The 27,731-nt window shown below is 39.5% G+C and overlaps 2 protein-coding genes and 1 long non-coding RNA gene across 13 annotated transcripts in view; 2 read left to right on the forward strand and 1 right to left on the reverse strand.

The window, feature by feature from the left end:
• Nucleotides 1-200: 200 nt before the first annotated feature.
• On the forward strand, nt 201-16,220 carry LOC111270040 (sialin). Of its 5 annotated transcripts, none has more exons than XR_002686100.2 (10): nt 201-782; nt 2,296-2,510; nt 2,840-3,076; nt 3,579-3,756; nt 3,988-4,127; nt 4,487-4,627; nt 5,060-5,192; nt 5,462-5,529; nt 9,794-9,981; nt 16,134-16,220. XR_002686100.2 is itself a non-coding variant. In XM_022850031.2 (9 exons), the coding sequence occupies exons 1-9, from the start codon at nt 740-742 to the stop codon at nt 9,854-9,856; spliced, it is 1,218 nt and encodes a 405-aa protein (XP_022705766.1). In that variant the 5' UTR covers nt 201-739; the 3' UTR covers nt 9,857-11,236. The 5 variants fall into 5 exon arrangements, 3 of the variants coding, with proteins under 3 accessions (XP_022705766.1, XP_022705765.1, XP_022705762.1); XR_002686099.2 differs by having other exon boundaries at nt 9,794-10,091; nt 16,134-16,214; XM_022850031.2 differs by lacking the exon at nt 16,134-16,220 and having other exon boundaries at nt 9,794-11,236.
• The window catches only part of LOC111270039 (uncharacterized), a gene marked incomplete at its 5' end in the record, with an annotated part of 33,937 nt that continues 17,252 nt past the window's right edge, over nt 11,047-27,731 (reverse strand). The window contains 8 exon segments of one of the 2 annotated variants that reach the window (XM_022850025.1): nt 11,047-14,835; nt 15,542-15,783; nt 16,122-16,371; nt 17,516-17,766; nt 21,324-21,359; nt 23,594-23,626; nt 24,482-24,566; nt 25,011-25,158. In XM_022850025.1, coding sequence (XP_022705760.1) covers nt 14,452-14,835; nt 15,542-15,783; nt 16,122-16,371; nt 17,516-17,766; nt 21,324-21,359; nt 23,594-23,626; nt 24,482-24,566; nt 25,011-25,158 — 1,429 coding nt within the window. 2 annotated transcript variants of the gene reach the window in all.
• On the forward strand, nt 16,218-24,926 carry LOC111270041 (uncharacterized). Of its 6 annotated transcripts, none has more exons than XR_002686104.2 (6): nt 16,218-16,347; nt 17,657-17,839; nt 18,716-18,832; nt 19,105-19,165; nt 24,449-24,666; nt 24,764-24,926. It is a non-coding gene; the product is annotated as an uncharacterized LOC111270041 (long non-coding RNA). The 6 variants fall into 6 exon arrangements; XR_015314809.1 differs by having other exon boundaries at nt 16,237-16,311; nt 18,245-18,832; XR_015314806.1 differs by lacking the exons at nt 16,218-16,347; nt 24,764-24,926 and having other exon boundaries at nt 17,702-17,839; nt 18,245-18,823; nt 24,449-24,537.

Consider the following 27,731-nt stretch of genomic DNA (forward strand, 5'->3'; position numbering starts at 1 on the left):
TGTAACTATATATTGGAATAGATAATTAAAACGCTGCATTAATTATCGCTAGGATGTACATCTCGATTGCACCAGCACAAAACGCCTCGTACGACTGGCAGCTAATTTTTGTGACGAAACGTCTATTTTTACTTGATCGTCAGGCCGTCCGCGGCTGCTAGGCAAAGGGCAAAGTAAATTCTCCAGATAATATTGTTATATACGAATCGTACATTATTCTACCTGCAAAGTGCAACACTACCATGACGCAATTCTATTTTCACTCTCTCCAAACAGAAAGCCATTTTGGAGACCAGTATATATGCTAAAACCAGCCTGCCTACGCACTGACGCTATTGACGTTGGCATTCTAAGAATTGCCGTCTACGTTTCCCACTATGTCTATGTTTCGGTGACGGTTACAGGCCAGCGTGAAATGTAGGAAAGGGTGATGAGATCGATCCGTGTCGAACTCTTTCGTCCAGAAGCACCTCTCTACATCCAGATAGTTAAGTGCTTAAAAGTTCGATCTAATACAGCTACTGCGACTAGTTCGTCCACCTAGTTGTCCAGATCCGAGAGCCTAAAAGATACAGCTGCGCAAACAAACTTGTTGATTTCGTCTGAAGGAAGAAGGAGTTGCACGCCGATATAATAAAGGGAGATAGAGCGATTTTCTCATTGTGCAACATTGCCTGTTCGGCTTCTGCTTGGAGATTGTACTCAGGATATCACGATTCGAAAGCATTTTCGCAACAGTATGAGTCAGGCTCCAGGAGACACCTTAAGGGAGCGAAGGGGCAGTGAGTGTCGCAACAAACGCAGTTTACACGGTTACTATTAGGTCGTAGTTGTGCGTTTTAGTAAACCCTTAGATGCCTTTATGCCGCGTGGTAAAATCTATGTATCTTTGTCTTACATGACTAGCTTTCTAGTGCGAGTCTCACTAATGGCCAATGGCCGGGTAGCGACAACGTCAGTAATAAAGGGCCAGAACAACATAGGCATCAAGTTGACCCTTTTTGTGTTTGTGAATTTTTTGCAACGTCACTTTTCGCTACTTAATTATGTTTATTATGCATGCATGAATTTTCGTGAGGCTTTCTAGCCAAAGGTATTTAAAAGTACTAAGTGAGTATTTAGCTGCTTCGGGATGATTTCGAGGTTGATACGAGCAAATAGCTGACATACGGTGACAGAAGCAGTCAGCATGTTTCGCAGTATTGGCATTTGTCTGTGATCAATCCACAGATAAAGCTCGGACTTTGCTCTTAAACTATTTAAACGCTGGTTAAATAGTTCTATTCTGAACCGAAAGCATCTCTGTTCCAATTTGAAGGTGTCAAAGCTGAGTGTTGTATCTGGATGTTCTCTAGTGCCATTCTGTTCAAAATAGGAGGTTTGATCGTATCATTAAGAGCGGCTTAAATTAGAGTTGTGACTATAGCTTATTTCAATTAAGGATATCGCAAGCCAAGCTGCTGGTATTAGTTTATTAATCACGGCTTTGTTGAAGTTGTATTACCCCGTTGATTACAAAATTGCTTTATTAGCCCTTTGATTCTGACGATGAACAGCCTTTACTTATAGTTCGCTATCCGAACTATCTTCCGTTTAATGTCACTGCCTACTTGCGAGTCGAGGATCCTCCATGTGTTCGTGCAGGCACATAAGGCAGCGTCCTTGGCATGCTAGGCTCAACCTCGCACGAGCTTCAAACAGCGACGGTCGGCGGTACAATGTTCACTTTGATTGCTGGCTAAAAAACGAGGTTAACATTGAATTTTAATTTTACTACACCTTTATAGTGACGACATTCTATTTACTAAGGAAATATGGATCATATCTATACGGAAAAATCGACATATGCATAATTGATAACGAGGTTTCTTCTTTTTAGCTACATAAGGAAATATCGCTTTTGGGTTTGCTGTTGCGATCAAGCATCCGATGTTACTTGGTGCGGCGTTATCTCCAGTAACACATATAATAACTTGATTTCTAGTGGCTCTGCTCATTATAGACTTAGGTAGATATCTGAAAAGGATTAAAAGACTCTTTGAAACATAGTAAATAATGAATTCGATGCAATGAAGAAGCTTCATATGTATAGACCTATAAAGCAATGTTGATTTGCTACCAACTTTTTATAATTTTTTTTATAGAAACGTCTCATATATTTAATCAGTTACTAGTTATTGCAAATTATTGGCAATAAATTAAAAAATATTGGCAAATAGATATCTATTGAATCTGAATATATCTTTGTCGAATATTTTATATTTCTAGTAATCATACGTTATGCTTGCGTTTTAGGCATTTTACAGATACGGTTCCTTCTTTGTTTCTCGATGTTCATCGGCGCATTTCTGGTCTATGCCATGAGACTGAACTTTTCCGTTGCAATTTTAGCTATGACCAATAGCATTAATGCTACTGGTGATAATATTACTTTTATTTCTAGTGATAACTGTCGACCGGATAAACACATAGCTCAGGGAGGGCATTCGTTATCGCGAAAGCTTCGCGAAGTAAGTGTGCTTCGATTTAAATTTTATCTTTCAGAAAAAGAGGCCGCTCTCCTAAACAGTTCTCTATATATATATATATATATATATATATATATGTGCTGAAAAGAGAAAGGTCCAAAAATGTCTTACTTACACTAAGTAGGCTGTTGTTTTTTTTGCTGGTTTGTGCTAGGGTTCCCGAGCATTCGTATTTCTGTCTGACATTTCTGGCTTTCGCCCCCAGTGTATATCGCAGTGTAACTATGATTCGGCAGGTAAATTTGCATAAGATCGTCAAGGTATCTTCTAAAGATTTTGTTTTATGTACTGATTTTGGGATTTCTCAATAGCTGCAAGGTGACTTCCATTGGGATCAAAACCAGCAAGCGACAGTTTTATACGCGTTCTTCTTAGGATACTTAATCACACAAATCCCGGGCGGATACTTTGCGGAAGTGGCCAGCGCGACCTGGGTTTTTGGACTCGGTGTGGGTCTAACTTCGTTACTCACATGCCTGACACACGTTACTGCTTATTTTAACTACTATGCCTTGGTCGCGCTCCGAGTCTGTGAAGGCCTCTCAGAGGTATTTTTTCGTATAGATAACTCATAACTGGACCGTTGGGTGAGAAATATGTAGTACGTATATTGTCAGGAGACAACTGTTAGGACATATGGAAGCATCTAGTTGACAGCTATCAATGTAGAGATTAGGTGCTTCGCCAGACCTTCATCCCACAAACGCCTATTCTTGTATAAAGAGCAACTAGCAATTGCACCTTACAGCGGAATATTTTTTAATTCAAGCTAAAGCTGCACTTTTTGCTGGCTACGAATTTACATTTTTTCGTAATAGCACTAAACCTGTTTTCAATTGCTTTTTTTCCGAACTAAAAACCCTGCTCTTCATGCCTAAGTCCTAGTTATTTAAAATTTGATTTGACGAAAAGAAAATTTAAAAATGAGTTGATATTCGGAATAATCGGCTCTGTGCAAATACTATCGGTACGCGAGCCTTTCTGCTGTTAACAGTGGACATCTTAAAAAAGAAAAGTCTTCTTTTATGGCTTTCGTGCCCCCATTCATAGGGGATTACGTTCCCAGCAGTGTTCGCATTTATCGCGCGTTGGTCACCTGCTAACGAGCAAAATTCGGCATTAAACTTCGTCAACGCTGGCACTGTGGTCGGAACGGTTGTAACTCTTCCAGTGTCAGCCTATCTTTGCACCTCGCCGATGGGCTGGTCCGTTTCGTTTTATCTATTCGGTAAAGCACGCTATGAATTTATGATTATTAAAATGTAAATAAAGATATATAAAAGAAGCATAACGTACGAGTAAGTCGTATCTACCTGGTACGCTTACTATTGACGCAATGGAATATTGCAAATCCAATAGCGTAGAATACCAATGCGAACAGAGTCGCTAACTATCCTCGATTGTTCCGCAGAATTATTAGTATGTTTTAGAATAATCTGTATATATGCGTGTTTTGTAGGCCTACTCGGCATTTTGTGGACGGTATTTTGGTTTTGTGTTGCGGCAGATGGTCCGGAGCGACACCCATGGATCTCCGCTGAAGAGCGCAAATACATTGTCGAATCACGATCAAGCAAATTTAAAAAAGCGCGCCCACCGGTATTGTGCATTTGCTCGTCTTCCTTAAATCTTACGTATGATATAGATATACAATGTGATTCGTAGAAAGCTTTGAAACTCTCACATAAGCAATAAATTAAATCAAATTATGTGCAGAATCCTAAGATATAATGCCACCTTAATTTGAAGCAGATTTGAAATATCTTTGTTTAAGGAAATAGACAAATCTTTCTTTTAAGGCTTTGTAGGGAACATTTGGCATGCCGATAATAGACATTATTAAGTCTCCTATGAACACACATCGACACTGATTTTAAATGAAAAAACCGATGAATGTTCTCCTAACACATTTCAATACTGTTTCCTTTGTGTTTTTTCTTTGCATATCCGTACTCCAGATCCCATGGAGGCAAATCCTGTTCTCACCAGCCGTCCTTATTCTGGGCCTTGCCAAATTGGCCGCTTCTTTCAATTATTACATGATGCTCATAGAACTACCGACATACCTTAATGATATGTTCGCCATAGACATCACTGCTGTGAGTAGTTTTGCCTACCAACTTCTTGGACTTAACTGATGAATGAATTAATTGATATCATACGAAACTGGATAAAGGAGGAACAAAATATGTTATGGGTTTCTTAGTTAAGCAGATCTATGAGGGGGGGGATTTCATCGACTTGTTACATGAAAATTATTTTAAAATTGTTATAAAAAAAAAACGGAAAATAACGTGTATAGCGTAGTAATCTTTAATGTGGAGTGATTATCACACCGAAAATAACCGTAACACTACATTTTATCTGCAAAGACGCAGAAAATTCGTGTCATTTGTCCTTTGTAGTAGTTGTAGGAGTAAACAAATAACCGTTTTGTTTTTAAGCTCCTTCTTCATTTACTTCATTTTAGTTTGAATTCAATGTGCTTCTATAACATCGCGATTATTCTATTAATATCTGAATCTCCGCAGAACGGTTGGATTAATGGAGGTATGAATTTATGCATCGCGATCACCCTCCTTGTCACTGCACGTATCGCGGACAAACTAATCGAACGTAAAGCATTCAACAAGACAAGATTACGGAAATTTTTCATCGTTTGTTGTAAGTAATCTCTCTTTATATTCCACTAAAGATGCTAAATCATTTTAATTTGATAAATGTAGCCAATAAAAATTTTTATAAGATGAATACGTCCAAAGTCAACATCAAGTTGAAGGACAGTCGACAATTCTTTCTTAAAACTGAATCTCGTCGAAGCGAAAGAAAAATGTTATCTTAGATGTAAAGAACTCCTGTACGTAACAGTCTTCAGGAATATGAACTAACTTGCTTTTTATTGTTAACTGCACTGATCCGTCCTGAAATTTCAGCGCAACTGTTGCCCTCCTTCTGCATGGTCCTCCTTTCAAGGATTGGTTGCGATTATGACCTCGTTATGGTAACACTGTTTGTTAATTATCTGTTTCTTGGATTTGCCGGCGGGGGTGACGGGGGGATGGCGTTCGACATTGCACCACGATTCGCTGGCGCTGTGACAGGCGTCCTCAATGTGATGGCCAACGTCGCAGGCCTTCTTGCACCAAAACTTGTGGGCTATCTCACAGAGGATAATGTTTGTATCGTTGACAAGCCCGAGGTGTATTGCGCGTATACTCCCCTATTTCTATAACTTCACATTAATTTGATATTGGAGATTTTATCAGGCAGATAAATGTTTATCTGTGAGATTACCTTTCTGTTTGATTCGCCAGGGGTACTGATCCGAAAGTTATTGTCTAAGCTTCTAATTAGCGAAAAATCATCGTTCTGGATAAATTTGACTCTGTTTAGAAGAATTCCTTATGGCTCACAAAAGTAATTGTCTTAATTGTTTTGTGTTTACTCTTCAATGATCCGGCATCTGAAGATGAAAAATTAACTAGTTATTACTTAATCGTTGAATTTTGTAAACTTACGTGTCTCGTATTTTGGAATGTTAATTGTAGAATACGCTTACGCAATGGCATCTCGCGTTCCTTTATACGGGCATTTTCACGATGATAAACTCGACCCTCTTCCTCATGTTTGGTACAGCTGAAGAACAGATCTGGGCCCAGGAGGAAAGATCTGAAGAAAACTGTGACGCCGAAGGAAATTCACTATATGGCAGACTTCGTAAGGGTTCTGACATAGCGAATCAAAATTCCTAGCAGTGCCAGCTCGACACCGTACGAAAGGTCGCTAAAAAAGCTAACTACAAAAACCTGTTGGCTGTATCTCCTAAGAAGCTATATATTAGTTAAATTTTTATATTTATATCAAGGAAACCCAAGTCAGCCATGATCGGGGTGTGCCTTAGTAATCGGAGCTTATCTATGGTGTGCCACTGTTAATCCCGTCAATTTCTATTTGGCTTTTGGTGGTAAATTTGCTAGAAACATGACAGCTAATTCTCACGGTATAATTTAACACTGTTTGTTATTAAATTATTTAAATCAAGTGAAATGTATGTTGCACACGCTTGTTTTTCGTATTTTTTTTTGCTTAGGCTAAACTTTATATTCGGTTCTCAACGTTATTGCATTTTTAATGATTTAGTTTTGCAAGACGCACATTTATTATGTTATAACACTGTCATATGATGTTGAAAGATCAATTTGCCAATAGCTTTTGTGGCAGTTTCTACTGAGAATATTGTGTCATGCAACGTGGCCGAGAAAATCGACAGCGAAACTTCGGTAACGTAGCCAAAAAACATCTATGTTTTACCTGGTACGCATTCTTCTTCGTTCCATTTTTTGGCATGGCGGAGTAGTTTAACAGTCGTGATAGTGGATATACTAGACTTTCTTATGACAAAGGCTTTTTTAAGTAGGACTAACAAAAAAGCAAAACAAATGCGTACTTATTTTCGTCCAAGATAGGTCTGCCAAGCCAATATGGCCGTTGCTATGGCGACTGACGGTGTCCTATAATGTGGCATGCTTGATAACATATGGTTTACAAAAAAAAAAATTAAAAAGATTAGGGGTATTCGATACTTTTTCTAGTTCAATGGCGAATGTGTTGGACTCCGTCCGAATCTGCTATTAAGGTAATGTTATGGAAATAGAAATTATAGAGGTCACACGATGGCGCGTAGAAGGACAGATTATTGCATAAGCCGACAGCTGAAATGTTCGCTTAGTAGCTTCTAAGCGTACGGTTAGAACTGCTAAGTGCTAAAGACGTCGTTATTATCAAGTTCTCTTATATTTAACGTTTCAGTTGAGGGAATTGGGTTTGCGTTGGCGGGTTTCGAACTCGAACATTTTACTTTTAAATGTTGAATAAGGAAGCGACCTTGAAAATCGATTACCATTTTGGAAATAAATTTAATTTACGTGATGTTGAATAACGTTTACTAAAACAGTCAGACAGAAATTATACCGAAAGCTCTTGTTAATCACCTCTATATGGTGTATGATGAATAATATCTTTCTTCCTCTAAAGCCGTTGTAGGATGGGCATGGGTTCAGTTCCAGTGGGCAGAGTGCCCGGGTACCCTGCTTTGGTTGCAATTTATTGTGCGTAGCTTCCGTTAGATAATTCCGGTCTAGGGACGCCTTGATAACCGTTCTGTATCGATTGTCTTACATCGGAAAGAATCATCTGTCTCAAACGTGATCCATTTCAAACGATTAAATTAAGTTTATGGTAAGTTAACGTCAAAACCTAAACATATCATTCAGAAAGGCTGTCATCCCCGTGTTACTTTAAAGCTGAGGGTATCTAGCAACGGATAAGTTCGAATATTTCGTGTAACGACCAGTAATTCGTCGGTTTTGTTAGTTTAACAGTTAATCAATGCAGGTACGAAATACATCGCAGCGAGAGCGCGTGACGATACGCTAAAGCTTCGTAACGCTGCACGACCTCAGCAGCTCTGCAACGTTACTTTCTCTATTGCGTGTCATCGTTATTGTTGTTTGTATGTCTGTTGATATTGTTGTTGTTATAGATGTTGTCACGCTATTAGCGTGCGATTCACCACGTACTAAAGCGAGACGATAGCTCACTGGAGTTCGGGTTATAGGCTAATATAGAAGCATGTAAATGCCAGTACACACCGGTGACACGAACAAGGAAACTGGCCTGACGGAAAAGCTCATAAGGCGACGTTGCTATGGGATATACTGTACCCTGTTGTGTCTCAGCTGCTCTAGGCCATTTTGCTAAACAGGAACTCGTAGCGTTAAAGACCAGCACGGATCTACAGAGGATGTTCTCCAGTTTAAATTATTCGTGTTTTACCATTGCAATATGAAGCAAAGAGGCTATTTGCATCTGTAGACCGTGTATAGCTGAGTTAACGCGTAGACAAGATAATGCTCGTATATAGTAGAAGGAAAAAAGATCTTAACAATTGACAAAGAAGTTCTGTGTCTGATAAATCGCACAGCTCTTTCGTTTTTGCGGGACGACCGACGACACATGATTGCCTTAAATAAATCCTTATTGAAGTAACAGTTACTATGCCGTGGATAAACGAGATGGGCGAATAGTTTATAATAAAAAGATAAGATGGTAAGCATTTTTCTATAGCTATGGTAATGCTTTGAACCAAGTATAATGATATAGTATAGCTCTCTTCTGAACTTTACCTCTAATTTTCCATCAACACAAGGTTTTCAATTTTAATACAGTTTTGATAGCGAATTGCCCAAACATACTTCAATCATGTTATATCATAGTTTGCTTATTTAATAAACTGCTTATTTAATAAGCGACAATTTAAAATATGTTGCCAGTTTTTGATCATTTTTGCTTGCCTTGGAGAATGGGTACTTTGCGCGGGTGTTTTGAAATTATGTTTTTACATGAAAATTTTGCAAAGAATCGCAGTCATACTGACTGGGATCATGCCTAATTTTGAATTGAAAAAAAAACTGTTACGGGGAAAATATACTGCGGAGCCAAAAAATATTAGATAAATAACTCTATAAAAATTACGTTGTTAGTAGCCTAGGCTCTGCCAATAGTTTTTCACTAAATTATATGAAAAGTTTTTTCTCTACGGCTGGCTTTACTCAAATTCTACTACCTATGTGTTGGACCATGCTGGATCTGAAACGCAATAGAAGACTATGAGGGTAATCTAGGACGCAAGCCATGGCATAACTGAGCCCGCTTTAGTCCTTCGTCGAAATCCGCATATGGCAAGCTTATATTGCGGATGATCAGACTCGACAGAAAGTACTACATGCGCGTTTTTGTTATCGGTTGTTAGCTATCTGGCCTGTTCCATTAGCGAGACACAAACCCATAATCCCCGTGCCCCTTATGGACGAAAAGGCGTACAACAGCTGCCACCTCCGTTACTACCATGCAGGTGTTGTTTGATGTCTGAGAGTCGCTTCGCTGCGGCCACGGTTACGATCACTGCTACTTCCGTACCAGCTGAAGCAAGGAATCAAAAAATGTCTTATCAAAAAATCCTTTTGGCCTTTACGCAAAACTTATCGTACGTCGCTGACGCAGTGTACAGAAAATGCCACCCACTTAGCCAACCTTCAAAGTGAATGTCATTGAATTAACTACACGTAATCGAAGAACAGTCGCGCATAAAATATCACTACGATGACTACAATAATTAAAGCTATCTTGATAATATTTTTGCGTAGCTCCATTGTATCACTTTGGAAGTCCTTCATGTTGTTATGAATTCAACTGTTGCGTTTCAGGTTATGATGATCGCATCCTGTTGCAGGCTTAACCAGGACATCATACTAGTTGTTTTTTCCTGAATTACTTCCTCTTTGGATTTGCAGACAATTACGACTTAGTTGCCCCACGGTTCGCCGGTACCGCTAAATCGACGCCTAACATATCTAGGCTTGCAGGATTGCCACGCTCACTAAGAGTAATGCCGGTATGTAACCTGAACAGATTTCAGTCTATATGCCTTAAGGGCTACCTATAAAACACAGTCTTCAGGAAACGCATAATAACAGTGGGGACGCCTTCATATGTGCAGAGAAGGTAAGTTTAATCGATTGAGCCATGTTTCAGTCATCTAAGAGATTTTTGTAAGTTAATTGCGTTTTATTTTTTTAGGTGATATATTTCAAGAGATCCTTTCAGCGGGTCAGACAAGAAAGTAGCATATTTTATAGCCACTAAGACAATGATATATTCATTAGTGAATTTTAGTCGAAGTTTTCTAGATTTAGATTAGAAGATCTGTAAAGTTTTTGTATTTAGATAAAAGTTATTCGTTTCTTCCACTCGGGATGCTATTCGATGTTTTTTTCCTTCACAGTTCGCTAGCTTGTGTTGTGTGCGTAAAAATTATTTCCGAAAACGTTCGTAGGACATACCTGCGTCTTGTGGAAATCGCGTGAATGGTAGCCGAAATTAGTTGTGACCTTTGAACTCCATAAGCGGCATCTGTGTTGATAGGTTTGAAGAAAGTGAAATATTGCTATTTTCTAACTAGTAGTAACCTCGATAATGACTCTATAGAGAAATAGCATAAATTGAGTCGTAAGTATTATTCTGATCTGTGTGACATTGATGGAAACTGTCTCTGAGGTCAGTTCCCTGTGTTGATGTTTCAGCTGGCTCAGTGTCTATTTCCAATGAAGCTAAAGTCCTCTTCGTAGCGTGTCTATTGGCAGAATAGAAAAATTCTTAGACGAGACGAAGGCGTCTTAGGGATTAGTTCTATGAAAAATCAAAACTGGAAATCTCCTCCCAAAAAAGAACCAAACTGTTATCAAAACGTTACTGCCTTTTACAGTTGTAAATTACCCTAAGCACTAGTGCGCACCGGATCATTTTTATCACGGCTAGATAATGTGTTTTTACTCGAATACATTTGAAGTACGCAATCGTCGTTTTTCTTCCTTTTTCTTTAGTTCCATTATTATCTACTTACGTATGAAAAGTCAGTGTTTGTAGTACTACATAAATGAGAGAGAATGATGTCAATACATATTGGAATATACTTTGTCTTTATTGTTGGCACGTATCAGGCGATCACAATAACGGGATCGTTCGGATGAAGACCTCAGTCTACCATTAGTATCTGTCTATGATCGATTGTAATTTTCACAAATGATTCATACATGACGATGACGATGACAGAAAAATATTTGCCACGATCCAAAAAAAAATAACGAAAAGAAGAAACGTCTAAACCACCTAAACAAACACGATGATATATTTAGTAATTTGGCCACTTTTTTGCTTGCATCGATCTTAGCTTAGATGTTTGCTCTGATTGTTTCCAGTATTATTGCTCCTTCAGATACCCTCAGATAAGATAAACAACGTCTCTGAAAACTAACAATACGTCGTCTGTATACACTTTTTTAAACTATATCGTTCGCTTGATTTTTGATCGCACACCTCTTTCAAACTGATTTAAATAATTCACTTTTTGTATCAGGTCGTTGACTCCTAGCTATGTCTTCATTCTCCACAATTGAATTTGACGCTCTTTATATATTTCGATATTCTATCGCATGTGGTATTTTAACTGTATTTATACTTTTTTGGAGTATGCATGAGGGGGTTTCTCTTTTCGTAGAACTACAAAAAAGGGTTTCTTTTTCTTCTAAACCTTACCTATTCTTAGAAGTGTCCTTTCTCTTATAATTAGCAGCTTCAACAACATGTAAATATCTTATCATCTTAAGATCTTCTTATCATCTCTTCTTATCATCTTAAAAATCTTATCATCTCCTGATTGCAGTTATTGTTACGAACGGTATTTTTACGAAGGTAGCTCTCTATTCGTTACGACTTTATTGTCGGGGCTGTTTTTTTTTCTCGAAGTGATAATATGTTTCAATTTGTTTATACCTAATTATACTTGTGATTGATAATGATCGTTTCAAAGAATAGGTATCCTATTTCCACCGTCCACCGCTTGTTGTCTCGTTTTCTGTCACTTATATGGATCGTCGGACTTATGGCAGACTTACAATTGATTGTTTGTGGGTAGGAAACGTTTGGACCAGTTGATCCGCAACGGTTCCTCTTGACTCGGCAGCCCTTGCAACAAAACATACTTCCGAATCTCTATAGCAAATTACCTTTCTATATTCTACTTTTAGACATTTCGATGTTTCGACATATGTTTTCCAGATGCTCGTCGTACTCATCTATTGAGGCCTATTTTAGGTAAATGGTTCGTCTGATTTCAACATGGACGTTCAAGCATTTCATTCGGCCTAGGTTTGCCCTCCGTTCAGCGTCTTTTGACAGCCATCGTTAAATTATTAGTCATATTATATTTCCTGATGAAGTATAGCGTTTCTTCTATATCTGTGGTCTGCTTTAGTTTCGGGTATGTTTTTTTTTTCTTGTACTATAAGCAACGTGCGAAGCTGTGTTGTTCCTTGTATCGTTATTCTGACTAGGCATATAGATGTATAGTAAATCTGCTTCAATAAATAGCTAGTTTGCTGTTACTTGTTCGTTAGGGCCAGACTGCATACGATTTCGGAAGTGGCCTGTTTTTTTGTTTTACCTTTCAATAGAACCAATTTTAAATATGATCAGTATTAATACCATGTTTAGGTACCGCGTGTTTCGATCTTTCCAACTGTTTCCTAAATGCCTGTCCCCTCAGCAGTTTTCAGCCGCAATTGTATATAACAATTTTTTCATCTCTAACGTCCCAGTATATTGCTCAACCGTGACTACTCGACATGTTAATATGCTCTGATTGATAGAATGAGCGCGTATCGTCTAGCTGTTCTCTTTTCTCTCCTTTGAATATGTATCCGAGCAGGGCAAACGTCGGCTCTCCGCTTGTCCGCTCTGAGAAACGCCTCCTGCGGATTCGGCTTGTCCTTATTATATCTCAGCTGCTTACTTGTCTTAGCCACTTTATAAAATTAGCATATATAATTGTTTCTAGTAATTACCTCTCTCTGCCACCTCTATGGAGGCCTGAGAACTAATCATATACGCTACAAGCCATTTTCGACCGCGATCAATATTCGAATAGAAATTAGCGATACCCAGCTACTTTTTACAGGCTGGTGAATTACCTTTGGCCTCGGCTTGCTTGCCATAGGGATTAGAGCATACCTAGAATAGTAACGATGATCGTTTTTGATGGCCCTACAATTTGGTAGACATTTAGTAGGCTCAACTTTCTCGTTGTTGCTGGGATAGCAACTGGTTAAAAATATCCTGGACTACCATGATTCTGAATTCCGAACAGTCCGATTGTAAACTTATATCGACAACTCTTTTATACCTAGGCTACATCATATACGTAACCCGCATGTGCTTAGCCCGAAAATACTCATTTTTCGATAGCCCACTTGTTCATCTAAAGGCTTTGTAGACAGGCCTTTCTGTTCACTGTTTCTGTTAGTTCTCATTTTTTGTGAACTGCCGTCGCCCCTGCTTCTTCAATCTAGCTTTTTCTAAACATGATTATCTGTGTGGCGTTTTCTTTTCTATTATTTCGCGTCATCTCAGCTGAGATGAAAAGAATCAGTGGGTGAATACTAGCGTTCTACGCGTATGTAAGATTTTGTCTGATACATTTTTGCCGATTGTACGTTGATTTTATGATACTCTATCACGTTTTTCTCTAAGTGTCATCAGAGATGATATCAGGATTTTACTGCCACAACGTGCCCCGTTGTCTCTAAGGGATTCTAGAGATCTTCAGGTAGAAGTTCTCCCTGTGCATTAGTTGAGGCCTTAAGCCATTGATTTAGCAAAGAAACACTTAGCTATTGTGGCTTATTAGATCACTGCAATTTTGCAGGCATTTTTTAGAAATAGTTTCGCATGATCCAGAACTGACTGGGCGAAAATTTACAAAATCCATATTGAAATTTTTGTTTGCCGCTGCCTAAACACAGCAGGTTTACTTGAGTTGATCGCTAAACATTAATAGCGGGCAGCAATCGACGCGTAGCTCGGCTGTCACGTTTCGATCACATTGTCTTTCAAGGCACACTTCCTAAAGTGAACTGCATTGTCGGCAGGTTCTACTCTAACATTCAGATTTTACAAAACATTTTTGGCCCATATGCAAAACGAATTAATCCGATGGTCAGCCCTTATTGCTAAGAAACGTTTCTCACGATAAACTACCTGTTTACAAACAAGGCATGGAATTTTCCTATACACGTATACGGCGTCTACACATACACAACGGCTTGAACTTTCAGTATTTCCATCTGTGATCTGGGTCGCTAACTTAGTCAGTAGTCGGTAATGTTAAACGATATCGTTAACCAGCGAGGTCCGTTTGTTCGGCGGCTGTTGGTTCCAGCATCGATACTGCTATTTATGCTAGAATCAATAAGCGTTTTATAGGTGACGCTTTTCCCACGACCCACTTGGGCTTGCTATCTGTATTTGCCTATATGCTAGTTTCTTCAAAGGTCTTTTTATCGTCCTCGCCGTTATCCTCGATGGTGACCACGTGATGTCGGCTCCGGACTTCTGCATCCTCCTCGCCTGAGTGGTTTCGATCTTGCGATTTTAATGAGCTTCTCCGTTCGCCAGTGGGAGTACTCATTCCGGACATCGCTTCCGGAGCGGTGCGGGAGTCCTGCCTGCTCCGGATGCCGCCGCCGTCGCCGTCGCCGCCGCCACTGCTGCTGCTTGCTGAAGCTACAGTAGCACATGCGGACCCGGAGGCGTGTGGGCTCCGTAGCGTGTCAAGCACGTCCTCCTGAGAGGATGAGATTGCCTTTTGGCGAGACAATCTCAAACTGGGTGGTCTACTTGACTGAACGCTTTCCTATATGCGTATACCCCATTGCCACCAAGCAGTGTTACCAACGACACAAAGTGATTGCAAACGTCGTTAGCTCGATACCAAAAGATAGGGTTGTTATTATTTACAGTTCGGTAGCGGTAGTTAATGGTGGCACAGCTCGTAAGGAACTACGCTTTCCAATCACTACAGATTATAATATGTCATATCATGCAACTACAAAACGTATATGAGGTTCATCTTTGTAGACAGTATTGCTAGCTAAATTTAAACGACGTTCAAAAAAACAGGGATTATAATTTATGCCAACAAATAAATGAATAACGAATGATTATCTATTGTTAGAGCCATATATAAACCAAATCAAACGGGTCCTAAGAGTAGGTTGATTAATTGAATATTGTTTTCAAACAGGAACTATTATGAGTATTTTCTTTATGTCTAGTTCTAAGAGGATGAACGGATAATTTTCTATTGTTGCAGTAGAGAGCTTACGATCTGCTTGCCTTTTTGTATGATTTTCACAGTAGTCAAGTTTAGGTCCCACATCAGGTATTCGATTTCCTCGCATATGAGAGGAGCGTTTAACTTTACCTAAAGACTATTTACTACACGCGGATTATAGTCTCTATAAAAATAAAAGCAGACTGGGAGGCCCATTCCATTAACTGGCTTTGATGCACTGTTTGCCCTATGGAAACTATGCAAAGGCAGCATAAGGCGTGCTGACCTTTCCGGAATCGGTTTTTTCTACGGCGGCGTGAAAGGCAGCGTGGCCTGTTGGCATGGTTGTGCCCGCTGTCGGAGGCCCAGATAGGCTTCCCGATTGGCGGCTAAGCAATGAGCTGCGTCTTTGCTGTGCCGCACGTAGAATGTCCAAATGCGACACTTGGCCTAACGTCAGCGTCGAGATCTTCCGTCGTTGACGAAGCGAACGACGTCGCTCTCCCTGAGACGATGTCCTTCGGCGACCTACGAAAAAACATTAGTGCCCAAACAGACAACGGGAAAATATGATGATTGGCACAAGTCAAAGTAACGACCATGCATATAGTATAGGAGTACGAACAGGATTGTCTCAGATAATATGGTTGCGCCATATTTAAACGGCTGCTTTTCATGCTTTTTATGCATACAAACATACATGTGTAAAGAAGAAGAATTCAGTGTATCTGTTAACGAAACTAACAGCCGGCAATTTTCAAGATGCTTTGCATGCAATAGCGCGATTAGCTGATCTGACAATCCGGCTATTTCTGCACGCTCGTGCAGACCGATTGAAGACGGTTGCGTCTTATAACCTATTGTACCTTTTGTTTCAGTATCAGACTCGCTTTCGGTAGTGTTTTTTTGCCCACCCGACATGGGCTGATACCCCTGGATCGGAAGGGCTGAGCTGCCATGCAGCGAATCCTGGTCAGTCTGCTCGGGTTCCGAGGGTACATCACCAGCAAGAGTGTACATCGTCAGACGGCGGGCCCGCAAACGGCGAGCTCGAAGGTGAGCCGCCAGCTCCTGGTTATCGTCGTTAACGAGGTTCGGATTATATCGGTGGTGATACTTTTGTGGAACCATGTGAAAGATGGGACGAAACGAAACAAGATAATTAGAGACGATAAGACATAGTCGTTTCCTCAAATATTTCCAAAATTTTGTTTTGTTTTGATGTCAAGCTTTTAATGATTGTCGGCAGTTTCGTCGATTTTATCTGCTTAACTTGGATTTCAATTTATTTATACTTCGATAAAACTGACACAGTTTGCAGATTCTAATTTAATACAGTATCGGCAACATTAATTTAGGAGATTTATTCCCCCAACAAGATCCATCTATCAGGCAAACAGGTAAATCTTCTGGGAGCGAGAGAGCCCGACCTGCCACTTTGAGATGGCTAACTTGAACCAGAGACGCGGGTAATCTTTGATTGGCCACAAGTTCAACTTAAACAGTTAGTGTTAATGTAGCTCATCTCATCTGTAAGCTGAAAGTTTCGCCGCAAAGGCTTTATAGTTGAATTCATTGAAACAACGATATTCTGAGTTATCTAAAGTCGAATGGAAGAAGTATGGGTCTCATGAAGTGTTGGCATTTTTTCGGAATCATCATTTATGCCACGGAGCGATTAATCAGTGCTTCATTGAAGACTCTATAGAATAGCCGAACGATACAACGAGCACGTAAAACTGGCGCTGAAACCCCGTACCGTCGAGTTAATCTAACGTTACAAAAGCTTAAGTGAACATTAAATGTGTAAATTTTTACTAAGTAACAAACTTTTAGTTATGCACTTCTAGATAATGTGCAAGCCAAGTCTTCAGGCTACGAGTGCCATACGATGCTGTTGTAAAACTCTGGTGAAGGCATAGCTCTATTACCTTCGATCCAGTTAATCGTATCGGAAGACGTATTTGAGGCACGTGGCGCATCAGCTTAGTTACTAGAAATGTTTATGATTTGCAAAAGCAAATTCGATCAGTTGCCTCTGTGATTTGTAGAAACGTTTAGTTTTGATGCTGATTTCTATATGGGTCTATATTTTAAATTGGTATCGCCGTTAGCCACTGCATCACACGGCTGGCCGGCTGGCTCCCAGTACAAAGCGAAGATTGTCTGTCTATGCCCGGGTCTGAACGTGTGTCTAAAATTAGCACGCTAATACGTTATCTAAGCTATCACGAAAGATTTGCATGTCTGTAACACCGACCTTATGGTACGGATTTTCATTGAGTGCTTTGAGTAGCAGCTTGGTAGTATCTGTTTTCGGACGGGAATCGAGTGATGAGGCCCTAGCGACCGCTTTACGCCATAGTCCCATTGTGTACTGCCTCTTCTCGTCCGACGATAGTGCGCCTACGTCACTTCCGATTCTGGTGGGACTACCGAACACTGTCATCGAATGGTTGTTATTCGACATTTCCGAGTCGAGGCTTCTCGAGGCTGCGCGCAATTGTTCCGCTGGAAACGAAGCCAATTGAATTATCGTAATGTAAATAATTTCCCGCCGCCCCCGTTACTGCGGCGTAAAGAGGTAATAGCAAAACAAATTCTTAGGAACGGATCGTTTTCGCATATACACGAAACTGATAATAGTAGGCGGTGCTTCGTTCAGCATAGAAATGGGGTGTAGTGGTAGTAGAAGCGGCAAGAATCTCGATAACAGGTCAAATAGCACGATTTGTTGATATTTTCTATGCGAATGCCGTAAAAGGAACATTGACCGTCTACAGTAACTCTCAAGCATGATGCTATTGTGCACATAATTACGTTGATATAATAAAGAAAAGATAACCTAAACGTTTTATATAGACTAAAAAACGTAGATGACATTTCACATTATATAATCTATATAATCTATATAAATATATATATATATATATGACTAAAAACCTAAACGTAGATGACAATTACTACTGTCAATACTCTTCTATTATAGGACTAACGGGATTGATTCAGCTAGAACTATTCCATCATGCGCTGACGCATGAAATATTACGGTATACATATGCTTTCACATTTATTGAGCCTAAATATTCAACAAAAAAATATATTATTATTAAAGCTGATATTGTGTTTGTAGTCTAATTTGCTAGAGAAACATCTACACGTATATGATCTCAGCATATAATTCGATTATAACAGCCAATTTTGACAATGATCCGCCTGTGGCGTACTCTGGATTGTCAACAATTAGTCCTATTTCGTCCAATGAAGCATTTGCAAAATTTGCTCGGACTAACCATAATGGCTATTTAATAGAATACTCAGTGTGAGTTAGTCTATCTTATTGTTTGATCGAGAAATGAACAACTAATTAGTGTGTAGTTTGCTAACTCTGCGCTTTTTTCTTATGTTTTCCCTATGTTAATACTACTAGCAGCAGTAGCAGCAGCAGCAGCAGCAGCAGCAGCAGCAGCAGCAGCAGCAGCGGCAGCAGCAGAGCAGCAGCAGCAGCACCAGCAGCCGCAGCAGCAGCAGCCGCAACAGGAACGGGACGTTGTTACTATCCAGAATTGTGAGATAGGTTAGAGCATGATACACTAGTAGATGTTATAAAGTTGTGTTCTATTATCACAGCTGCGTAATTACTAATGAAGTGCTATTAAATCAGAATTTAGAGGCTTTCGTCTGCTATAAAGTGATATAGAATTGACAACCAATCATAGTCGTACGTAGCAAACAAGTACGTATCCACGTGCTATATAGTTCGCTCAGATATTTTTCACAGTATCAGAATAGAAACTTTGAATATAAATAGTTGTCTTGCTTGCTTGTCAATGGTTGCTTAACTTACAGGTATTTGTGATCCGTCTAGGATATAGTTTTCAATAATACCCGCTAATTGTTGATCCAGCAGGTGAGCCTCTTATGACAGTAATAGTTATTCCAAGACATATAAACGCGCGCCCCACTATAGTACTAAGATACATATTCTGGTTTAATGCAGACTACGTTGATAAGTATTTTTAGGGCAATATGTTACTCTCTCAAATAGAAAAGGCTTCTCAAATAGACGCAGCTTTATACATTTATCTTTGTACAGCTCTGAAACAGTTCTTGCATGACCTACGTGAGACATTTTAGCCAAACCTAACATCGTTCCTGAGGAATACATTTTCCTCTAAGGCCGAACAGGCAGGCGTACTCTCACCACAACTTAACAGCACCTTACAAGTCGCACATTAAAAAAATCAAACATGAAATGGCATTTGGTTTCTCGCAATTTTAGTGTCAGAAATATTCAAATACAAGTGATGAAAATCGTCTATGAAAGCTTAGGTTTTCGGGATCGACCCCTTTCCGATCCATCGTCACGATCACTTGAAAGAGAATCGAAAGACCACGAAAGCTATCAGATGCTCGCTATTTTACGCGGTCTTGCGACGTGCTACTCGTGCGAGCCCCAAATTTATTTTCTTTGCGGCTAAACTGATCACGTGATAATTTCCAGAACTTTTTTCTAATAAAAACCCCAAATTAACAATACCATACCTTGTTAAGCTGAGCTGCAGAGATATGCCAATCAGCGAAAGAGTACGCGATGTTAAATAGCATTTGCCTACAGATATCGCTGAAAAGAGTATGCTTATATGCCGAGTCCTGATTTGTAGTGAAATATGAAGCAAATCCCTTAATTACCCTAACTGCTTAAGCTGCAACCGCTTGAACCGTTTCCGCATCCTGATTCCCTATTGCTTTACTAAGTAAATCGAGACGAGAGCTCTCCAAGCACGAGCTTCGACGATGCGCTAATTAATAATGTAATTACAGTTACCAGAGATGCGCATGGAGGAAAAACTAAAATTGCAACAATGTAGATAAAGTAGCAGAGTTTCTTGAGCCTCTGGGGGATCGATCGACAGACCTTTACCTGCTTACCCTGGACACCTGCTACTGGGTCCTATTGATCTTTTAACGCAGAAATGGCGAGCTACAATGGTCGACAGAAAGCCATTGGCAGTACAACCGACCCAGCTTATGTATACTGTCGAACCACTGATAAACGTGGACGAGTATGCTCTGATCCACTACTTCGGCAAAGTGCAAGTTGTTCGCTAGGCAAAGTAGAAGGCTTGCTCGAGGACGTATAGTTTGCAATCTGATTGCTTACCCCTTGTTGGGTCTGAGGCCCTTTAAGAAAACACGAAAGGGAGACATTGCCAATATGGCCAATAACTTCATTTTAAGAATAACATTCAGAGGAAAATAGAATAAACTCTATTACGACTTGGCTAATACACATTTTTAGAGTTTATCTCAAAGAATAGTATACGCTTAGTGTAGTCAAAAAAAAAATTCAATTATATCCATAATATAGAATTAAGGAACGTGGTACCCAGACCAAATGATATAGCATTTAGAAACATGAAAAATATTGGCTGACAAGGACTACGGACAAATCTATTTTCTTTCTTTATGTATATTCTGGGTTTTCATTCACACTATACATTCAGCATCTAAACGGAATAACAGGTCACAGACGATTGATGAAACGAGACCCAAAAATGTCAGCTTTCTTTGGAGATTCGTCATCTATGCATAGCTGGGTTTCGTTACCGTAGTTCACGTTGACCGTGAAAATGTTATCTGCTTCAGCCCACGTTGGGCTAAGCAATAATCACACTTCTTAAGATGATGAACGAGTTTTTTGTTCATATGCTATTATCGCTGATCCATCAAGAGAAATAGGTAGTACTCATTAGGTTCTCCCCCTTTTGCCCCAAGCCACTCCCTTTTGTAGGTTCAGCTAAAGCATGACAGGCCCAGTATTCAAGGCGATATAGGGAATGTCTTATTTAAGGCGAGACATAGCGAAGAAAAATCTAAGTCGTAGATCGCAATCGGTCCTATAAGGCTGTCATGCAGGTTTCGTATCTTTGCAGTATCGATTTCTCAGAAGGCTATTTTTATCAGACGCTGTCTAGTCAGTGAATAGGTACAGGTCAGTGCAATAACATTACTATAGACTTGTCCATTAGTTAAATATCAGTTATAAAATTGTACATGCTACGTACCGTCATTGCAGCTCATGGTGAGTCTCGGCATCAACACTGCGGAAGGTGTGATTAGCACAAATCAATGGAAAGAATTAGATAGTTGTTACGCCTGTTACTTCCTAATTCGAAATATTATTGAAGCTTTTAGGAATAGAATATAGGCACACAAATATACGTGGAAGCAAACGACTCGGTGAAAATAGAAGCGGTGTATGTACAGTCGTTAGACTAAGCATCAGAAGATCATGTAGCTCTGAAGCTCGATCGTATTGTAAATCATAGACATAGTAATTGTATCAGGCTTGGCACTTTTACAATGTATGATTTAAGCGTGGATTATAAGAAAGTGTATAAAGAAAGGTAAGGGAGGCGTGTTCGTATCCGAAAAATTGACTAGCTGCAAGAATATTTCGTATGATTCCCATTATAAAGAGTTAGTTAGCAAATAAACCTGGTTACCTGCCCGGTTACCTTTCTGCAGGCTCAATATATAGTCGATAACATGCACTGCAGCTCTTTTGGCAAACATCATTTGGTATTACGCTAATGGGTAGTCGAATAGTAAAAAAAACGAAACACTCTATATAATTTTTTTAGTGAAAACAGACATAAATAAGCGAAACGAAACGTTCTACAAATTCTACTTCCTTGGATATCCAAAAAGTGTAATATTGACAGATCTTGGTGGTATGCGAGGGCCTCCTTATACATCAGTGGGTTTTATTGTGGTTCAGAGCTCTAAACAATCCTCTGTCTTCAACTACGCGTAAAGGCAGGCCATGAAAAAGTAACGTGTCTACATTAGGATTTGACATGACAGGCGTTAGAATTACTTGCTGAAGCTTTATCTCAGCAACTAGGCGCTATAGAGCTCTCTGTAACTTAAGTATATTTATTTATTTAGTTCCTAATACTACTTTACGTAATGAACTTTAGCGATTGAGTCGAGAAATATTGTAGCTTATCTAAACTAGTAACTTTTTCCCAAAAGCGATATTCGTATCAGTTAAGGCTAATCGGCAAATGTAAACAGCCATCAGATGAGCGAGGAATCGAGGGAACCTGGCACACTATAAAAATAAAGGCAATATCCAAATCTCCCGTTACGATGTCTGAATTTGCGTGTGTGTGTGTGTGTGTGTGTGTGTGTGTGTGTGTGTGTGTGTGTGTGTGTGTGTGTGTGTGTGTGTGTGTGTGTGTGTGTGTGTGTGTGTGTGTGTGTGTGTGTGTGTGTGTGTGTGTGTGTGTGTGTGTGTGTGTGTGTGTGTGTGTGTGTGTGTGTGTGTGTGTGTGTGTGTGTGTGTGTGTGTGTGTGTGTGTGTGTGTGCGTGTGTGTGTATGTGTGTGCGGACCTAACGGATTTTTCAAGACGATCCGAGACTTCACAGCGACACCCCGTTCGTACTGTCCTGCATAGAGACATAAAGGGCCTTGTGGTGTGGCTCGACTGCGAATGATATTTGTACGAACCATAGAGAACTTATGTGCTCTGCCATATGGATTCATCGAGATAATGGCAGATAATAACATGAGAATGAACACGTCATACTGAAATATCGGACAGCAGGGAGTTTGTCATAGGTTTCTTCCATTATTGTAAACGTTACAGAACTATCCTTCTTTAATCTTCTTTTTATACAACAAGCCTGTTTGCTCATCAACAACAATTAATAAGTAAAATTCGTAATCGTTGTATGTTGAGTAAGTGTTAGAAGACAAAACGGCCAGTTAGACGTAGATTGGCCATTAAGATTGAGATGATGATGATGCGGTTTTCCTATTTCATACCGTACTGCTCTGCCATATCGCTCTGTGTTAATCCATTCTGATTAGAGATTATAGGTATGAATGAGCCTAACGTATTCGTCGTTGGAGTTTCTTAATGCAAGCTAGTTTGGCCTGGCAAACGGGCAATAAAAACATTATTGCAATTGAAATTCTATTTAGAACCGTTTCATGCTATACAAATCAATCTTTCTATACTTAAAACTGTTTGTCAAACATTAAATAACCTAACTTTAATCTAACGAACAGTGTTTAACTGTTCTGTGTTTTTTCTTCGTCAAAAAAATAATCGCCAATCATAGAGTAAATCGTGAATTATTTAGATGCGATTTGTCAATTGTTTCATTCACGATTGGTGTTTTTTGGGTATTTTTTTTTTGTACCATTGGGTACATGAAAACATTCCTTAAAAAGTACTTTTAGATAGAATAATCAGTAAGTTGTTGCTTGGTTTGCGTTCTGTCCACGAACCCGTCTAATATTACTAATAGTCATTAACTTACCAAACCGGGAGAAGCGTACACGTTTTGGTGAGACTGCGGGGGTGATGCCAAGCCGAGGATGGATCGGAAAAAAACGCCGTGCGTTAGCTAGTCAATTGAAATATTCTTTTTTTTTTTTGGTTTTTATTTGTTATTATGGTGTAATTTACTGTCTATGAAGGATCAGTTCTACTTTGTCCAATACGCAGCTCTTTCAGTGTTTTGAATCCTACGGTTTGAACGTTATGTCGAGTAAAAATAGCTCTTTAAAAAAGCTGTCGGTACGAACTAACGTAGACTGATCGAAGATGTTTTAAGTTCAGTGGCGATCTGACCGAAGACCACCAGAGACCTCTCGCAAAATCCTTCTAATTGCCACCTTCACCGATCTTCGTGACTATACAGTAATTTTTACCATCACCACCATCGTTAGAGTTTCACTAAGCTAATTTTTCAGTTTCGGTTAATTTTCAACTACAAGAAATTGAAAATTGAGCTTATCAAGTGTTACGCCGTAAGACCTATGAGCATAAATTTTATAACGACAAAATTTTTTCCACACAAACATCTCTTGAATTTCCGTCTATTGTATTTTTCGATACGAACTGAGTGTTGGTCACTCAGCATAGAACGGTCAAAGGACGCGTATCCATAACATCTACAGTCTAAAATAAATTATGTACCAAAGAAGCTTTCATTTACAACAGAACAATCCATTGGAAATGTCACTTAATTACGAATTAATTTACATTTAGGCGTTTGTTTTTGTCGAAAACTTCAACTATACCAGAGAGACTCTTCAACGCCAGCGCTTTGTCTCCAACTGTAGTCACTGTATCACATACAGACCGATAAAAAAGGAAAATTGATTTAAAGGTTCGTCGGTTAGACAGTTCAGTGCACTGTTACCGTTGGCGTGAGCGGCGACTGTGACTGACTTCTTTCGACCTTCATGACGAAGTAATACGCGGTCCTCGTCTTCGGAGGTGGATACCTGTGTTGAGAGCTTATTAGTAACAGCAGTGACAAGTGCGACATTGATATACTTATGTGGAACGTTCCCATGCGATGTCGGAAGCTCCCGTAGGGTTCAGGTACCTACCTAAGAGATTCAGCTAAAATACTGCAATTAATCATTTAAAACGCCTTTTCCTTGAACACCATTAATATATACTACTTATGTTATTTCAGGCCGCTGCTGTGAGAAATATCGGAAGTCAAGGATGTCATTATTGAGAATTGCTATGTAAGGTTACTCTAGTTTTCGTCTGCGAACGTCTACTTCCAGCTGACACGGAAATGACAGGGACTCACACGAAATTCCACAGCGTCTCCATAACACGCTTATAAAATGCTAGAGAGATAAGATAACGTCTCCATGCGCAGCACAAGCACACTCGTACGAAGGCACAAGACAAACAGTAGCAGAATCGCTTACCTCCTGTCCATTTTCATCGGGTACCGACATCGAGATCTGATCTTCCGCGGCCAGGGAAAGTGCTTTCTCCCCGAGGGATCGTGGAACGTGCAAAGGAAGCTTTTCTTCCAAAGCCGTTGCCGGTCCGTAGAGGTGTGCGTAATGATCACTGCCGTCATTATTTGGACGTTACCATGAATATATAATAATAATAATAAAAATCGAAAACCAAAGTAACATTTAGAAGGTATTCTATGAAAGGGTTTGTCAAGGATAGCGATGACAATGGTGCCAATTAGATTTGAAGCTGTTCACTTGTTTAGGTTTTCATTCAAAGTTGTAGCGGGTGTATGTATTCCAAACGGATTTTTCGCTTTTTATATATGGATGTCCGGCGTATCGGCTTCATTGAAGGATTTGCAATACAATTAAACCGCGCGTACAAGCAAATTAGTATTTATAAGGAACAGCAGAGAATGCCGTTCAATCATAGACTTGGATTAAAGGACTGACGTAATCAATTTTTGTTATGAAAACCATTGCTTCAAAGCCCAATGCATACATTACAAGGCAGACATACCGCAGTTTTTGAGATCTCTTTATAAAGGTCGAAGAAGACTAACTGAAAGGTTTGTCCAGAAGAAAGCCTGTTAATGCAGTAGCTAAGGGCAACTTCTATTTTTTGCTGATTTTAATGGGTAGGCCCAACGTATGATATTTTCTGGTACCTGTGTTGCACAAAAACCTGTGTGTTCGGTCCTATAAAATTCAGTTTACCCAGGATCGCAACAGATTTACAGGCCATGCAAAGTGTCCTACGTTTCCTGTACAAGCCGAATAGTAGCTACGGTGATATCCTAATTTTCTAGTTGGAATGATTTAATCAGTTATTTGAATAACTAAATCACAAAATTGATGAGTGAAGCAAAATTGCCCCATATAAACATACCGGAAGCGTACCTTATTTCAAATATATAGAACTTCTTATGGACTTATGGACGCGGACTCTGGCTAGAGAGTGCTGCCCGACCGTGTTTTTTTGTTACTTAACTTTTTATAGTTCTGGATGTTATAGCGCCTTGAATTTGATGAGTTTGACTCGGACAATATGTAGCTCTGATGAGAAAGACTAGAGCTAATTCAACTTTTGATTGAAATACAAAGGCTAATGGCACGCGATACGCTCGTAGATGGGCCTAAGGGAATCAAATTATTACATAGAGTACCAAAAAGCCATTAGAAGGTAGATTGTTCAAAATAATGGGTCTTTAACCTCATATCTGTGTGCCGACCCGGACATAAATTCGCACTGTTTTGGACCTACAGGCACTTAACAAAGGTATTCAAAAACCCAGATATTCGTAAGCAAACGTATTCTTCACGCCAGGGATGCGTTCTATAGAATGGCGTTAAGTACAGCCGTGCCTACACAAGCCGCACAAAGAGTGCGATATCAATATTCTAAATTATCCCAAGTAATAAACGTTCTACAATTGGAAACTAAAAAAAAAGTGCACTAGACGAAAATTTTAGCAGATACGCCCAATTTGTAATAAAGAGTTAGTGTGAATTTTGTGTTTTTTCTCGTTAGTAAGGAAAAAAAACCGCTGCCGGAGTAACATATTACTTTAAACACAACGGCAAACACTGCCGTTTGCGTATGAGCTTGGTATTATGCGTGTTCGACAAACTGATGTCTGAAATAGATACTTGGGGAATGAGTGAATTATATATACCGGGGTCTTTTAACAGCTTAGAAATGTTCTTTTGAGATTTGCTAAGGCAGCCACAGAGTAGAATGCGGTAACAAAGAAAGCGTAAAAAATATTAAGGTTCTTAAACTATCGAAATATTTGCGTTACTCTGTATATTTTTATGAACGAGTACTACAATGAAATCAATGGACTGGGTGAACTTTAAACAAGGGTCTGGAAACCCTCTGATGCTAAATGTGCACCAGATCCATTGATAAGACCGTAACTGCAATAGTCTAAATAAAAAATAATCGACAATAACAATATTAGAAAAATGGTGGTGGCCGAACGATCGAAACGAGCATTTGGTCAGGATTTCAAGTAACCATTCGAACAAAGTACCGCACATTGCTTGAATAAAGACAGTCTGAGAAAAATAGAAAATGTTTGTTTTGCCTAGAAAAAAAATCCGTCCTTTACATTTAAGCTAAAAGGCTACGCCCTAGTTTGAGATCAGTGATCCTGATATGAGGCAATGGTGAATGGAAAAATGCTTGGTTTGTTTGAATTGGAATTTATATTATATATTAATATTATATATTAAAAACGTTGAGACAACAAAAGGTTTTTAAGCTTGGCGTTGGTCATATCCATTGTGGTCCCCATCTATCTTTCAAAAATCTAACAAAATTAAGAGCAAATCCTCCATAATAGTACAGGATGCGACAGGCAACAATAGCTATTACACGCGACGTTTCTTCGGTTGCCAAACAAAGTGGACGCTTGCTCACACACTGGACCCTGGGCATACGGAGAAGCAACCGATTGCTAACTCAAGAGAGCGTCGCGACGGCATTGCTTTTCAAAATCGCCAGAGGCTACTTTCCTGATTCGAAGTTCCAGCCGAAGGGAAAACTTCGTTTTACAATAAGATAAGCGGCCCAAACGTGCAAAGAAGTTTACCTTTCACAGCGGAGAACTAGATAGAAAGGGTACTAGATTAAACGGCGCTTGCCTGGTGACACGTGACTGCGACGCCCTAATCATA

This window comes from Varroa jacobsoni, unplaced genomic scaffold, assembly GCF_002532875.2.
Source record: "Varroa jacobsoni isolate VJ856 unplaced genomic scaffold, vjacob_1.0 scaffold_1433, whole genome shotgun sequence".
Lineage (NCBI taxonomy): Eukaryota > Metazoa > Arthropoda > Arachnida > Mesostigmata > Varroidae > Varroa > Varroa jacobsoni.